The sequence below is a fragment of the Coregonus lavaretus genome (genome assembly GCF_964263955.1).
Source record: "Coregonus lavaretus genome assembly, chromosome: 37".
NCBI lineage: Eukaryota > Metazoa > Chordata > Actinopteri > Salmoniformes > Salmonidae > Coregonus > Coregonus lavaretus.
This window is the reverse complement of record NC_140024.1, coordinates 5,489,761-5,504,924: the sequence shown is the minus strand read 5'-3', so window position 1 is coordinate 5,504,924 and position 15,164 is coordinate 5,489,761. Positions and strand designations below refer to the sequence as shown.

Here is a 15,164-nt window from a genome sequence, read left to right as displayed (position 1 = left end):
GGGGTCCGTCCATTTCACCCTCCAGCGCCTCCGAGCCGTGCCCCATGGAGCTCGGTGGCGCTGGCGCTAGAGAGAGGAGGGGTCGGATTACGAGGGGGTCCATCTCCTGCACCAACTGTGGTCGGGGAGGACACACCGCGGCTAGGTGCTGGGGATGGCCTCCTAGGGGAGAAGACGACAGGTCCCGCACTGGGGAGTCCTTCCAGGTGAGTAGGCGCCCCACTCACCCAGAGCTCTCTGTTGCACACTTCTGTATACCTGTGCGTTTTCCACAGGTAGCACCTCATTCCCAGCATAAGGCGCTGGTAGATTCAGGCGCGGCTGGGAATTTTGTTGATAAGAAGTTTTGTTTAGCCTTAGGGATTCCCCTTCTCCCTGTTGACGTCCCCTTCCCCATTCATGCCCTAGATAGCCGTCCGTTGGGTGCGGGCTTGATCAGGGAGGTCACGGCGCCACTTAGGATGTGTGCGCAGGGGGGTCATCAGGAGATGATCCAGCTATTTCTGATCGACTCGCCTGCGTATCCGGTGGTGCTGGGCATGCCCTGGTTGAGTACCCATAACCCATCTATTTCGTGGCAGGAGAGGGCTCTGATGGAGTGGTCTGCCCAGTGTGTGGGTCGATGTTTAGGCGTTTCCGTAGGGGCTACCTCGGTGGAGAGTCCAAACCAGGTGCCCGCATTGCACGTTCCCCCTGAGTATGGGGATTTGGCTATTGTGTTCAGTAAGTCGAGGGCGACGCAGTTGCCTCCCCATAGGCAGGGAGATTGTGCGATAGACCTCCAGGCAGGAGCTGCGCTCCCACGGAGCCATGTGTATCCTCTGTCTCAGGAGGAGAAGAGAGCTATGGAGACTTACATAGACGAATCTCTGAGACAAGGATACATACGGCCTTCCACTTCCCCTGCGTCCTCGAGTTTCTTTTTTGTGAAGAAAAAGGATGGTGGGTTACGCCCGTGCATTGATTACCGTGGTCTCAATCAGATCACGGTGAAGTACAGTTATCCACTCCCGCTGATTGCGACCATGACGGAGTCATTGCACAGGGCGCGTTTCTTCACTAAATAAGATCTCAGGAGCGCGTACAACTTGGTGCGCATTAGGGGGGGCGATGAATGGAAGACAGCCTTTAGTACCACCTCGGGCCATTACGAGTATCTTGTCATGCCATACGGGTTGATGAATGCTCCTTCAGTTTTCCAATCATTCGTGGATGAGATCTTCAGGGACATGCAGGGGCAGGGGGTGGTCGTGTACATAGATGACATTCTCGTGTACTCGCCTACCCGAGTCGAGCATGTGGCCCTGGTGCGCCGAGTGTTGCGGAGGCTGTTGGAGCACGACCTGTATGTCAAGGCAGAGAAGTGTCTGTTTTTCCAGGAGTCGGTCTCCTTTTTGGGTTATCAGTTGTCTGCGTCAGGGGTGAAGATGGATGTAGACCGGGTGTCAGCCGTGCGTAATTGGCAAACGCCAACCACTGTGAAGGAGGTGCAGCAGTTTTTGGGGTTTGCGAATTACTACCAGAGGTTTATCCGGGGTTTTGGACAGGTGGCAGCTCCCATAACGTCTCTTTTGAAGGGGGGTCCGGTGCGTCTGCAGTGGTCAGCCGAGGCGGACAGGGCGTTTGGGAGGCTGAAGGACCTGTTTACCTCGGCCCCGGTGCTGGCGCATCCGGATCCCTCTTTGCCATTTCAGGTAGAGATGGACGCGTCAGAGGCCGGTATAGGAGCCGTGCTTTCGCAACGGTCCGGCGCGCCACCTAAACTCCGCCCCTGTGCTTTTTATTCCAAGAAGCTCAGTCCGGCGGAGCGAAACTATGACGTAGGGGACAGGGAGCTGTTAGCCGTGGTACAGGCCCTAAAGGTGTGGAGGCACTGGCTTGAGGGGGCTCAACACCCTTTCCTCATTTTGACGGACCACCGTAACCTGGAGTACATCCGGGCAGCGAGGAGGCTGAACCCTCGCCAGGCGAGGTGGAATATGTTTTTGACCCGGTTCACATTTAAGATCACGTACATCCCTGGGTCACAGAATGGTAAGGCAGACGCACTGTCTCGGCGGTATGACACGGAGGAGAGGTCCGTGGAGCCCACTCCCATACTGCCGGAGTCTTGTCTGGTGGCACCGGTAGTGTGGGAGGTCGATGCTGAAATTGAGCGGGCGTTACGCACCGACCCTAGTCCACCTCAATGCCCGGAGGGTCGGAAGTACGTTCCGCTCGTGGTTCGGGATCGATTGATTTATTGGGCTCACACGTCACCCTCCTCTGGACACCCTGGTATCGGCCGGACAGTGCACTGTCTTAGTGCCAAGTACTGGTGGCCCATGTTGGCGAGGTATGTGAGGGTTTATGTTTCCTCCTGCTCGGTGTGCGCCCAGTGTAAGGCGCCTAGACATCTGCCTAGGGGTAAGTTATTACCCCTGCCCGTTCCACAACGACCATGGTCTCACCTCTCGGTGGATTTCCTCACTGACCTTCCTCCTTCACAGGGGAATACCACTATACTGGTCGTTGTGGACCGGTTTTCTAAGGCCTGTCGTTTGCTCCCTATGCCGGGCCTTCCTACTGCCCTGCAAACCGCCGAAGCACTATTCACCCATGTGTTCCGGCACTACAGGGTACCCGAGGATATTGTGTCTGATCGAGGTCCCCAATTTACCTCCAGAGTCTGGAGAGCTTTTATGGAGCGGTTGGGGGTCTCGGTGAGCCTCACCTCGGGTTACCACCCGGAGAGTAATGGGCAGGTGGAACGTGTGAACCAGGATGTGGGTAGGTTTCTTAGAACATACTGCCAGGACCGGCCGGAGGAGTGGGCAAGGTACGTTCCCTGGGCCGAAATGGCCCAGAATTCCCTACGCCATTCCTCCACTAACCTAACCCCTTTCCAATGTGTGTTAGGTTACCAGCCGGTTCTGGCACCTTGGCAGCAGAGCCAGATCGAGGCTCCTGCGGTGGATGAGTGGGTGCGGCGCTCGGAGGAGACATGGAATGCTGCACACGTCCACCTGCAGCGGGCCCTCCGTCGTCATAAGGCGAGCGCCGATCTCCACCGCAGTGAGGGACCGGTGTACGCACCTGGTGATCGAGTCTGGCTCTCTACCAGAAACCTGCCCCTCCGCCTGCCCTGTCGGAAACTGGGTCGGCGGTTTGTAGGGCCATTTAAAGTCCTGAGAAGATTGAACGAGGTGTGTTACAAATTACAACTACCTGTTGAGTATAAAAGTATTAACCCCTCGTTCCATGTGTCGCTTCTCAGGCCGGTGGTAGCTGGCCCACTCCAAGAAAGTGAGATCAGGGAGACTCCTCCGCCCCCATTGGACATCGAGGGGGCACCGGCGTACTCCGTGCGGTCCATTTTGGATTCGAGACGTCGGATGGGGGGTCTTCAATATCAAGTGGAGTGGGAGGGGTACGGCCCGGAGGAACGGTGCTGGGTGCCGAGGAGAGACATTTTGGACCCGTCTCTCCTGACGGAATTCCATCGTGGGCACCCGACGCACCCTGCTCCGCGTCCTCCTGGTCGTCCCCGAGGCCGGAGTCGGCGCACGTCTGGAGCCGCGCGTCAAGGGGGGGGTACTGTTACGGTTTCGGCCGAGGCTGCCTCTCTTCCTTGCTCGGGCAGGCTTCGGCGTTCGTCGTCTCCGGAATACTAGCTGCCACCGTTGCATGTTTCTATGTTCGTTTGCTTTTGTCTGATTGTTGTTACACCTGTTATCGTTTAGTGTAATTAGTGTCCTATAAGTTCTCGTTGTGTTTGTCTAGTGTTGTGTGTGATTGTTTGACTGTCGTGCCGGTAGGCTGTTATTCTACTGTTTGCTCGGTTGAGCTATTTCTCCATATTGTTTGGAGGGTTTTGTCGCACCTGTTAGTGCGCCCGTTATTTTCGCCTACGTGCGGAGTTTTGCCTCAGGGCATTTATTCGTGCTTGTTTTGTTGTGCATCTACTAAAGTCTGTTGGACTTACGTTCTGCGTCCTGCACCTGATTCCACCACCACACCCACCTACATCATCATTGACACTACCTACATGTACATACTGTATTACCTCAATTACCTCAACTACCTCGTACCCCTGCACATTGACTCTGTACCTCGTTATTATTTTATTGTGTTACTATTTCCTTTTTTATTTAGCAAATAATTTTCTGACTTTTTAACTGCATTTCTGGGAATGGGCTCATAAGTAAGCATTTCACTGTAAAGTCTACACCTGTTGTATACGTCGCATGTGACCAATAACATTTGATTTGATTTGATAACGGTTACATTTTATTAGTGGGTGGATATACAATAATTGGTGTGTAATTGAGGGAATTGTCAGATGAATGTAGAAAGGGAAGCGCCAGTGATTGTTATTTACTGTTACATGGATGGATGGTCAAAGACTCGTATCTGTTTGCTTCTCTTGCTTGGAACAGGAGTCTCAGTTGAAGGCACTGAAGGACACAGTGCACATCTGCTTCTCTGCTGTTCTGCACAACCAGCCCACCAGCAGCCACAGGTTCCCTGCCACCCCCTCCCACTTGTTCAGATATTCCTCACTCGTCAACAGCTCCATAGTCACCTTTCAGCAGCCACATGCCAAGGTAATGTACATTCTGACCCCATGCAACTCCCGCCAGTTAAGAGGAACAGCAATGGGCATAAACATTGCAGCAGATTATCAATTTAGATTGTCGGGGTGACAACCACAGAGCCAAGTACCGATTTCTCAATCGAATGGCCCCAGTGTCACTCCCTGGAGAGGCGTTGTTCCGAACATAATTACTACTAAAGACAATAGTCAAATAGGATTGCAGAAATTGTTCAAAATAATAACATGTCCGAATACAGCAGGTTTTTGTGTAATTTATGTTACTCTTCACACTCTATTGCCAGGAAAATAAGACCCAATTATTTTAAATGTAAGGGTGTGCTATCGGCACTTGTTTTCAATCAAAATTATAATTAAATGTGACACATTCTTTGTTGAATGTCTTTCAAAGTCATCTTCATAGAGCACTTAATAAAAGGCCAAGGACTCAATCCCCTGAGAGCAAACCAAGGGTGACAGTGGTAAGGGAAAAGTTATCTAGTGAAAACAGGATTATAACTATAGAGGACTCAATGACAGTGCTTCTAACCTGGGGAACCTCTATGTGCAGGTTTTCATTCAAAACGGTCACTATGATAGAGCGCACAGTGAAACACCAACAGGCCACAATAACTCAAAGTTGGATATGTTGTGAGTGATTTATAGATAAGTAAGCATTTCTTTTGAGGGGCGCTATTAGCAACTTGCTTACAGGTTTGACATCTGATTTGTTATACTGACACCTGGCTGTCACTCTGATTCATTGGGTAAGTACTGTCACAAGATATAGGCCTAACATCCTCCACCCACCCAAAAATGGATGATGAGAAAAATAAATATGAATTGTAATGGAGCAGGTTTCTAGATCAATAGTATCTTATCATTAGTAGCTTTCCACAGTAAATACAAAAGTTATTTACCTCATAAAGAGGATAAATGAAGGTTTGTGTCTTACTCACTCTGCCCAAGGATATGTAGCAAAGTTTGTCAGCAGCGTTGCAAAGAGGATGAACCTTTTGAGGGCATTGACTTTTTCAAATGAAACCGAAATTGAGATAAAATCACATTCATCTGTTCTGAACTACACCCCATTCACTTTATTTATACGCTGTGCAAAGTCATGTTGGACCTAATCACAGTTTATATCAGTCAACTACTGCGGTCATATCAAAATCAGAATATCGAAGTCAATCACAGCTCTGTTGCAGTTTCTTATCGGCCCTGATCCTGGTGAGCAATCCTGTTTCTCAGAGGCTTTTCTCCCTGATGCAGTCAGAAGTCATTCTGCCTCTCTGTGTGTTGGGTGTCGAGCTAAGAGCCTTGACGTTAGCTATGTGCCACCCAGAGGACATTATAGCTCTTTCTCAGAATGCTCCAATACCCCTCTACACGGAAGCACCACATAAAGCAAGTAATGTAATGGCCACTTTATTTCCAAAGATATAAACTATAGTCAATGTTCACAACGGCAGAAGATGACTCCATTACAGCCGATGTGAGTGAAATGTGCTGGGCTTCTTCTCATGTTCCAAGCCAAATGAACAAGGGGTTGCAGGGGTTGAGTGTGGGGGGTGAAGGAGGGTAGTGTGTCTGACAAAAGGAAAGACGACGGAGGGAAAACATACTTGTTCAGATTTAGGGATCTGCTTATGCAAATCAAATCTGTACTTCTCACTTGATTAGCATACAAATAGCTCCACTCCATCCTGAGCAGTCACTACGACCATCCGATGCTGTATCCACGGATACTGTCTGCGGCATGAATCAAAGAGGGTTCTCCTCACTGTAAAGATTACTAGTCCTCCCCATCTGTCGTTGCTGTCTATTCAATGTGAAGGAGCCCACATCTAATATAAATCACTGGCAAAGATGGCCAAAAATGGGGACCACTGACAAATGTAACACCACCCCACATTTCGCTTGTTGATTTGCCATGTGGTATTTCCTCCTTTTGCGTGAGGACAACTCCAATGGACTCAATATGCTAAGGCAGGCTGGGCCTCTTACAAATGTAATCAAATGTATTCCATCAGCCCTTTCATGGCCAGTTTCCATTGAATATTTGGTTATCTATTAGGTATTTAGTAGAAATGAATAGCTGCTAAACACATTCTGTTGGACATGCTGATATTTGTTAGTATGCCTGACTAGCCCGACAAGGGCCATTATTGTCTGTGATCAAAAGGCAATTATTTTGCACAGAAAGCAATATAATATTACATAATTGAAATGAGAAAAGGTTTAAAAGCCTACCATTATTTATTCTACAGCTTTACAAAATATAACGCTTATGTGTGTACCAGCTACCCTCTCAGCATCATGTTCGGTATTTTTTTGTTCGTAAACATAATGGGCCTTAATCTCCACTAGACAACCATTACTAGATAAGACTCCAGTCTTTGGCTGCAGACACAATCCCCTGCCGGTGAAAGATTCATTAGTGAGAGGTTGCGGGATCAGCAAGATCAGGGTGGAAGACTCATTATATTTAACAGGCCGAGAAAGGAAGCCAAGTCTTGTGGTGGTGATAGCATGCAATTTTCATCCAAGTAATGGGAGATGATGTGTGGAATGTGGATTCTGTGGAATGCTTGGGGCAGTAATTTACTGCCCGAGGGAATATCTGGATCTTTATTTGCTGGCTTTCTCTCTGCATTTCCCTTTTGACTTGTTGATGGTTTCTATAGCTGAAATCAGTTGCGGGGGTAAACAGTGAGTTTGTTTTTGACATTTATTTACAGTGTAGAGAAGTATTGCTATGGTCAGAACGCATTGGATCTCTTAAAATATGCAACATTCATTTGAATGAGTTTAAATCTCTCTTTTAACGAAGTCCATGAGATGGACAGGAATAATTCATGCGGATTGAAAGGGAAGTGCAACACATGCCATGAAACTGCGGAGTGAAGTATTTAGAAAACTATTTTAAATGTTTTGGTTGATTTTGGTAAGATCTCTGCAATTTACATATTTCTGTCTATTTGAATTTGTTCATATTTCTGGTAAGATCTCTGAGCTGTGAGAGCTGTTAAGAGAACAGAAAATGAACTCTCCAGGCCAGCCATCCATGCATGAATTTCTAAAGACATGTCCCTTGAGTGCAGGACCGTTGGGAGCAGAAAACCATTTCAGCAGGCACTCATACCCCATCACTGTTCCATTGAATTGTCCTGGCCCTGATGGATACTGTCAAAAAGCACTGAAATAATACATGATACGTCCGTTGAAATAGGTCGCTTCAAGAGGCAAATTCAAAATAACTTTTTATGAAGTGAACACATTTCTAATAAAAAAATCTGTATTTTTCTCTATGGAAAGTAGCCGTGGTAGAAGCAAAAATAAAATCCTCAGGGCTGTCCAGTTCAATGAAAGACAAACCGTTTTAAATGCACCTCAGGACCAAATCTCTTGTCATGGTCTATTTCAACAGAGCTGCACTGTGTGTCATGGCTTATACCAACCTTACCCATACATGTCATGTTCCACCTTCCATTATTTAGAATTTCTAAACAACTCCTTTTTCTCTCCCACACTTCTTTCTCGCAGGATATCCCGAAAGTTCAGAGAATCATCACGGCCAATAAATCGCCTGCGAACATTGGGGTAATGAGGAGAAAAAGTAGTCCAGGAGTCAAGGACTGCCAGATGGAAAAGGTGAGCCTTTGGACTAATTAAATGGTAATAGACTATTTGTGACCCTCAGGCCCCAATCCAGCAGGTTCATCTGTTCATTAAGTTCCTTTTAGTCCTTCAGTCATTATGGATCACTGGCAACTTTTACCCCAAAACGTCTTTCTGTTACACCGGCACTGCAGCTAATTTCAGATCACAGGATCTGGGTCAATCAACGAATAATCTGTGAGGCTTGGGGCAGACTTTCAATGTCATTGGAGAAACTGGAGAAAAATCATGTGTTGTAATGGTTTGTATATTCAAGAAACCAGAAATACCCAGCCGGCCACTTGCACGTTTCGCTGAAGATACAAACTCAAGCCACTTTTATTAGACGAATGCGATCTCACTCTCTGCATTGTATGTATGGTTATGATCCTTGGATGAGGAAGCCGAATATGACTGCCCAACTCTATTGGATAGTGCGGCAGGGAAGGGACAGTTCCAGGGAGGAAGGTTCTTCTTGACACGTGGTTATCAATAACCATGACAGAAATTAGGCGGGGGGACGCTGGGGAGAGACAGTGCATGGTCCAGCAGGATCCTTTCCCGAGAGAAAATTACCCTCTATGGAGAAACGTGTTGAAAAGATAGTCCCGTAATGAATCCGTGCCAAAAACAATGTTTGCTCCTGTCGTGTTATTGATATCATTTTGGCGGGGCCATAAAAGGAGAAATCCTGCAGCAAAGAGACCTGTCCCCCACAGACACCGTCAAGTTCTACTTGTCTTCCACTGCGTGATTGGATGAGATGGAGAGAGGGAGCGAGATTAGAAATGAGTTATGACAGTTTATAACAACTGTTATAATGCGCTATAAGTGTACGTCAAGGCATGATACATGCATTTATAAGGCATCGTGTGTGTGCGCGCGCGTGTGCGTCATAGAAAGTGTTACCATGTGTTATCTTACAATGTGCACATTTAGGAATTGATTTACTGCAATCCTTCAATCTCCTCTTTATAGGCAGCTTCACCAACCACCCTTAGCACTTTTAATAGTCCTGTATCATACACGATTAATGAGCTTGGGGATTGCAAAATGGTGTTATGAAACAACCATAATCTCTTTTTAGGATCCTTCTAGCCAGTCAAAGTTTGAGTTTAAGAACATGCATCCCAACATAGTTTTACAGCAAAAGATGCCTAGAGCAATAAACATTTTTTGCACATCATGTTTATCCAAACAGACAATTAATTCACCGCGTTCTGTGATGTTTTCAGTGAAGCGATGAGTGTTTTCCAGTATTGCTGCAGAGTGCTCAAAGCGCTGCACACAGGAAACGTCGTAAGATGTATTTGTACTCACCTAATCAGCTTCAGTGGACGGTTGTTTTGGTTGGCATAGTCGGTCAGGCTAGTGTTAGAGAAATATCAGCTATTTGAGAATCGAAAAAGACTAGTAGACTAGAATAATTGGTTTTACTGACAACAGGCTTCAGCCAAAACATGCTCTGTAGGTGTAATGTTATTAGGTCTTAATTAAGGTTATTTACTGTGAAGAATAGGCATATGCAGTATAGTTTCTAGAGGTGTATATATAGGTGAAATGCAATGTCACATAACCTTCTATCCCCTTGTGTCTTTTCTTAGGATTTCATTTGTGACCAACCACCTGGATTCGGTCCTATGTAGTAACATTTGAAATTGTGTTTTTTACATTGGATAAAAGTAGAGACTCAGAGCTAGAAAATGGTATATCATACACTACAGTTGAGGAAAAATGGGAAAGTAAATTTGCTTTGAAAGCTAAGAAACTTGTAACCCCACTTTTGAGAAAATGGCCCTTGAATGTTTTGGTACACCTACTGGAGAGCTCTTCTTTGTCTACACCCATTCAGCATCATTCACACCCTCTTAAGCCTTAGGCCCACCCATCTCTTTAAGGATTCACATGTGAGGTCATGTGCTTAACAACCAAAGATTTCAAGACTAAAGGCTGGTTTATACTATGTCTATCGACATGCCTGCTGGTCCAAAATAGAATAACTGGTGTATTTTAACACCAACAAACCCATCCGTTAAAAAGTATTTTAGGATATGTCAATCTAGCAAACCAGGCAACTAAAAGCAACTTTCTAAACATTGTTTCGGTTCGTTTGTAGCTTGCTAGCTAGCTAGCTAACGTTAAGTTAGCTGGCTAGCCAGTTCAAATAATGACCATATCATAGCTGACAAGGTCTTAACTTGAGCACATTTTTATTCATTATTACAGGAAAATAAACTCACAACAAGATCATTATTTACAAGTTAATGGCGAGCTAATGACAGAAAGTAACTAAATAAAAGCAGGGCATTCTAATGGAGAATTGTAAAACTTGGACACTGTCTTGTTGGGCTAACGTCATATCCTAATTTGACTTTAGTGCAGGTCACGTTGTTCTTCGGATTACCGTCTCCGGTAAACACTCTATATCAAATAAAATCAATGTTTATTTGTCACATGCACAGGATACAGAAGGTGTAAACAGTACAGTGAAATGGTTACTTGCATAGTGGATTCTTTTGTTTAGACATGTAGCTAGCTACCGAGCTAGCTAAACAATGAACCATAATCCCAACTCATAACGTTACTACCATGCATGAATCTGCAGGTAACTAGGTTCAATGTTAGCTAGCTAGCTAACATTAGGCTATAACTAGCAATGCAAATTGCTTTCTGAGATACTAATAATATTCCTACACAGATCATACACATAACGTTAGCTAGCGAGCCAGCCAGCTAATGTTAGCTAGCTAGCTAACAGTACGTTTTAACTTGCAATGAAAACGACTTTGACAAAATTAGAAACATATAATATCTGAAAATATAGCTAGCTAGACTCTCTTACCTGTAAACATGGATGAACGCTTCTCCCTCTCTGTCACGGATGCCATGGTTGCCCTTAGTTTGAAGATGTAATCCGGATGTAATCATACTCTGCTTCCACTGGGCATTCCACTGATTTCAAAACTTGGTCAACTTCTTCATTGCAGTTCTTCGTGATGTCTTTCAAAAAAGGAGTGTTAGAAAGGATTACCTACACATATTTAGCAGCTCATGTTATAGACAGAAGCATGCCACATGGCAGACCAATCCGAACTCATCTCTTGGCATGTCCAGCCCATCCATTATTTCAGCCAATCATGGCTAGTGGAAAGGTTGCTGTCTTTTTCCGTGGCTAAACCAACTAGGCTCGTAATTTAACAATTTCATATTTACAGATGGCATACAAGTTTGTTATTATGGCACATGAAAGTTCACATGTTCCAGAAGGCATTTCTGCCCAAAAACGCATGTTGATAAAGAAAAAAAAATGGTTTATGTTCAAATGCCTCTCCTTTGAAGTAGTGACGTGTGCGACATACGCCTAGTTTCCTGACACGAGTCACATTTATGGGCTAAATGCAGTGCCAGCTCTAGCCACTAAGCTAAGGAAAGGAGTGAAGGAAAAGCAGCCAACAAGTGCTCAGCATATGTGGGAACTCCTTCAAGACTGTTGGAAAAGCATTCCAGGTGAAGCTGGTTGAGAGAATGCCAAGAGTGTGAAAAGCTGTCATCAAGGCAAAGGGTGGCTACTTTGAAGAATATAAAATATATTTTGATTTGTTTAACACTTTTTTGGTTACTACATGATTCCATATGTGTTATTTCATAGTTTTGATGTCTTCACTATTATTCTACAATGTAGAAAATAGTAAAAAGAAAAGAAAAACCATTGAATGAGTAGGTGTGTCCAAACTTTTGACTGGTACTGTATATATATTTTTATTTTATATATATACATGTATATATTTAAAAAAATATATATTTTCCTTTATTATTTTCTCCTAACCTTACCACCCCTCCCCTAATTGGAGTAAATTAATGGACAACAACACTTAGGCTTCTACTTCCAGCTTATACATACTACACTGCTCAAAAAAATAAAGGGAACACTAAAATAACACATCCTAGATCTGAATGAATGAAATAATCTTATTAAATACTTTTTTCTTTACATAGTTGAATGTGCTGACAACAAAATCACACAAAAATTATCACAATGGAAATCAAATGTATCAACCCATGGAGGTAAAGTGAAAAACCACACTATAGGCTGATCCAACTTTGATGTAATGTCTTTAAAACAAGTCAAAATGAGGCTCAGTAGTGTGTGTGGCCTCCACGTGCCTGTATGACCTCCCTACAATGCCTGGGCATGCTCCTGATGAGGTGGCGGATGGTCTCCTGAGGGATCTCCTCCCAGACCTGGACTAAAGCATCCACCAACTCCTGGACAGTCTGTGGTGCAACGTGGCGTTGGAGGATGGAGCGAGACGTGATGTCCCAGATGTGCTCAATTGGATTCAGGTCTGGGGAACGGGCGGGCCAGTCTATAGCATCAATGCCTTCCTCTTGCAGGAACTGCTGACACACTCCAGCCACATGAGGTCTAGCATTGTCTTGCATTAGGAGGAACCCAGGGCCAACCGCACCAGCATATGGTCTCACAAGGGGTCTGAGGATCTCATCTCGGTACCTAATGGCAGTCAGGCTACCTCTGGCGAGCACATGGAGGGATGTGCGGCCCCCCAAAGAAATGCCACCCCACACCATGACTGACCCACCGCCAAACCGGTCATGCTGGAGGATGTTGCAGGCAGCAGAACGTTCTCCACGGCGTCTCCAGACTCTGTCACGTCTGTCACATGTGCTCAGTGTGAACCTGCTTTCATCTGTGAAGAGCACAGGGCGCCAGTGGCGAATTTGCCAATCTTGGTGTTCTCTGGCAAATGCCAAACGTCCTGCACGGTGATGGGCTGTAAGCACAACCCCCACCTGTGGACGTCGGGCCCTCATTCCACCCTCATGGAGTCTGTTTCTGACCGTTTGAGCAGACACATGCACATTTGTGGCCTGCTGGAGGTCATTTTGCAGGGCTCTGGCAGTGCTCCTCCTGCTCGTCCTTGCACAAAGGCGGAGGTAGCGGTCCTGCTGCTGGGTTGTTGCCCTCCTACGACCTCCCCCACGTCTCCTGATGTACTGGCCTGTCTCCTGGTAGCGCCTCCATGCTCTGGACACTACGCTGACAGACACAGCAAACCTTCTTGCCACAGCTCGCATTGATGTGCCATCCTGGATGAGCTGCACTACCTGAGCCGCTTGTGTGGGTTGTAGACTCCGTCTCATGCTACCACTAGAGTGAAAGCACCACCAGCATTCAAAAGTGACCAAAACATCAGCCAGGAAGCATAGGAACTGAGAAGTGGTCTGTGGTCACCACCTGCAGAACCACTCCTTTATTGGGGGTGTCTTGTTAATTGCCTATAATTTCCACCTGTTGTCTATTCCATTTGTACAACAGCATGTGAAATGTATTGTCAATCAGTGTTGCTTCCTATGTGGACAGTTTGATTTCACAGAAGTGTGATTGACTTGGAGTTACATTGTGTTGTTTAAGTGTTCCCTTTATTTTTTTGAGCAGTGTATATACATTTTTACGGACACAATGTATTTTACAATAGTTCTCTTTTGTTTGTTTTTGATCCCATCCTTCAGTTACCCTCAACCCCTCCCATCTACAGTATCTCTGAAGACCATCCAGTTTGATTTCTATTTGCCATAAATTTTTAACTGTGCTGTTTCACAAAAGTTCTGAACCTATATACATTTTACGGGCACAAGTTATCCATCCATAGGATATAGTGTATTTGTCATTTTAGGGAACTATTCTGTTAACAAATGTGTGATGAACATGAATTAATATATTTGATGATATGATTAGAAAGAAGGAAGGGTATTCTCTTTATTTAATCATTAAATGTCTGTACCTTTCTATTGAAATTGAAATACTTTTTACATTCTGAACCCAGATTGACATTTCAGAGCCATAAGGTTGTATCTGCAAATGTACCCCCCTAAAAAAACGGAATTACAAATGTCTTAAGATTTTGATACTCTGCACTTTAGGTACCTTTAAGGTGAGGACCTTAATGTGTTAGGAAATAAGAATTCACTAGAAAACAGTTTTGAGATCTGAGATGTGAAAACTTTGATGCTCAATATCTCAGAACTATTCTCAGAACTATGCTTTGGGCAGATAGAACCTTATAGTCCTAAGCAATGTTCCCTCTAAGCTGTGCGTGTACGCGGGTGTGCAGCTCCCCGGGACTGCCGCGCAGAAGAAATATCAGCCCGCGCAGAGAAACACAAGATTAAAGTTCACTATTCAACATTTACCTTTACTGTGGGAATTGTGATTGAAACATTGCAATATTAGCCACTTTCAATGCAACATACCGAAACAAAACAAACTATGCAAGACTTAGAATGCAAAACTAACTATGCATGAGATTTTATTGTAGGCAGAGCACATCGGATTAGGATTCTATTGCATTGACAGGCACAACTCAGGCCCATACTCTGCACAGACCGGTGCACCATAAACAATCAGAGTTGCAGTAGTCCTATATGCAAATAGACCACTGCCATATATGGATTTGTGCCATTCACCATGAACTGGACTGTTTTACAGCATGAGCGGTCGCGATTATTATGCGCTTGTTTTGAGATCAAAGCGAGAGCTGCATGTAGCCACGTGTGCACATTTGTTCATATTCTTTGCTAGTTAGTGAGTTATTAGCCCTGTTATAGCTAGTAGTCAGCAATGTGGGCATGATTGTGTCTTACAAGAGCACAAAACGTATACATTTCTAGCCATCTTTGAAAAGCGAGTCAGGTAAAGAGCTGTCAGGTAAAGAACAGTGTTGGCCTCCCGAGTGGCGCAGCATTCTAAGGCACTGCGTCGCAGTGCTTGAGGCGTCACTACAGACCCCGATTTGATCCCAGGCTGTGTCACAATCGGCCGTGACTGGGAGTCCCATAGGGCGGCGAACAATTGGCCCAGCGTCGTCCAGGTTAGGGGAGGGTTTGGCCGGGGGGGGGTTTACTTGTCTCA

General features: G+C 45.4%; 1 protein-coding gene across 1 annotated transcript in view; it reads left to right on the top strand.

Moving 5' to 3' along the window:
* LOC311111430 (leucine zipper protein 2-like) overlaps positions 1 to 15,164 on the top strand; it is a 165,897-nt gene that overhangs the window by 138,819 nt on the left and 11,914 nt on the right. Inside the window, exons 9-10 of the mRNA XM_084154145.1 lie at positions 4,419 to 4,586; positions 8,120 to 8,227. Coding sequence (XP_084010271.1) covers positions 4,419 to 4,586; positions 8,120 to 8,227 — 276 coding nt within the window. The remainder of the gene's footprint in view (positions 1 to 4,418; positions 4,587 to 8,119; positions 8,228 to 15,164) is intronic.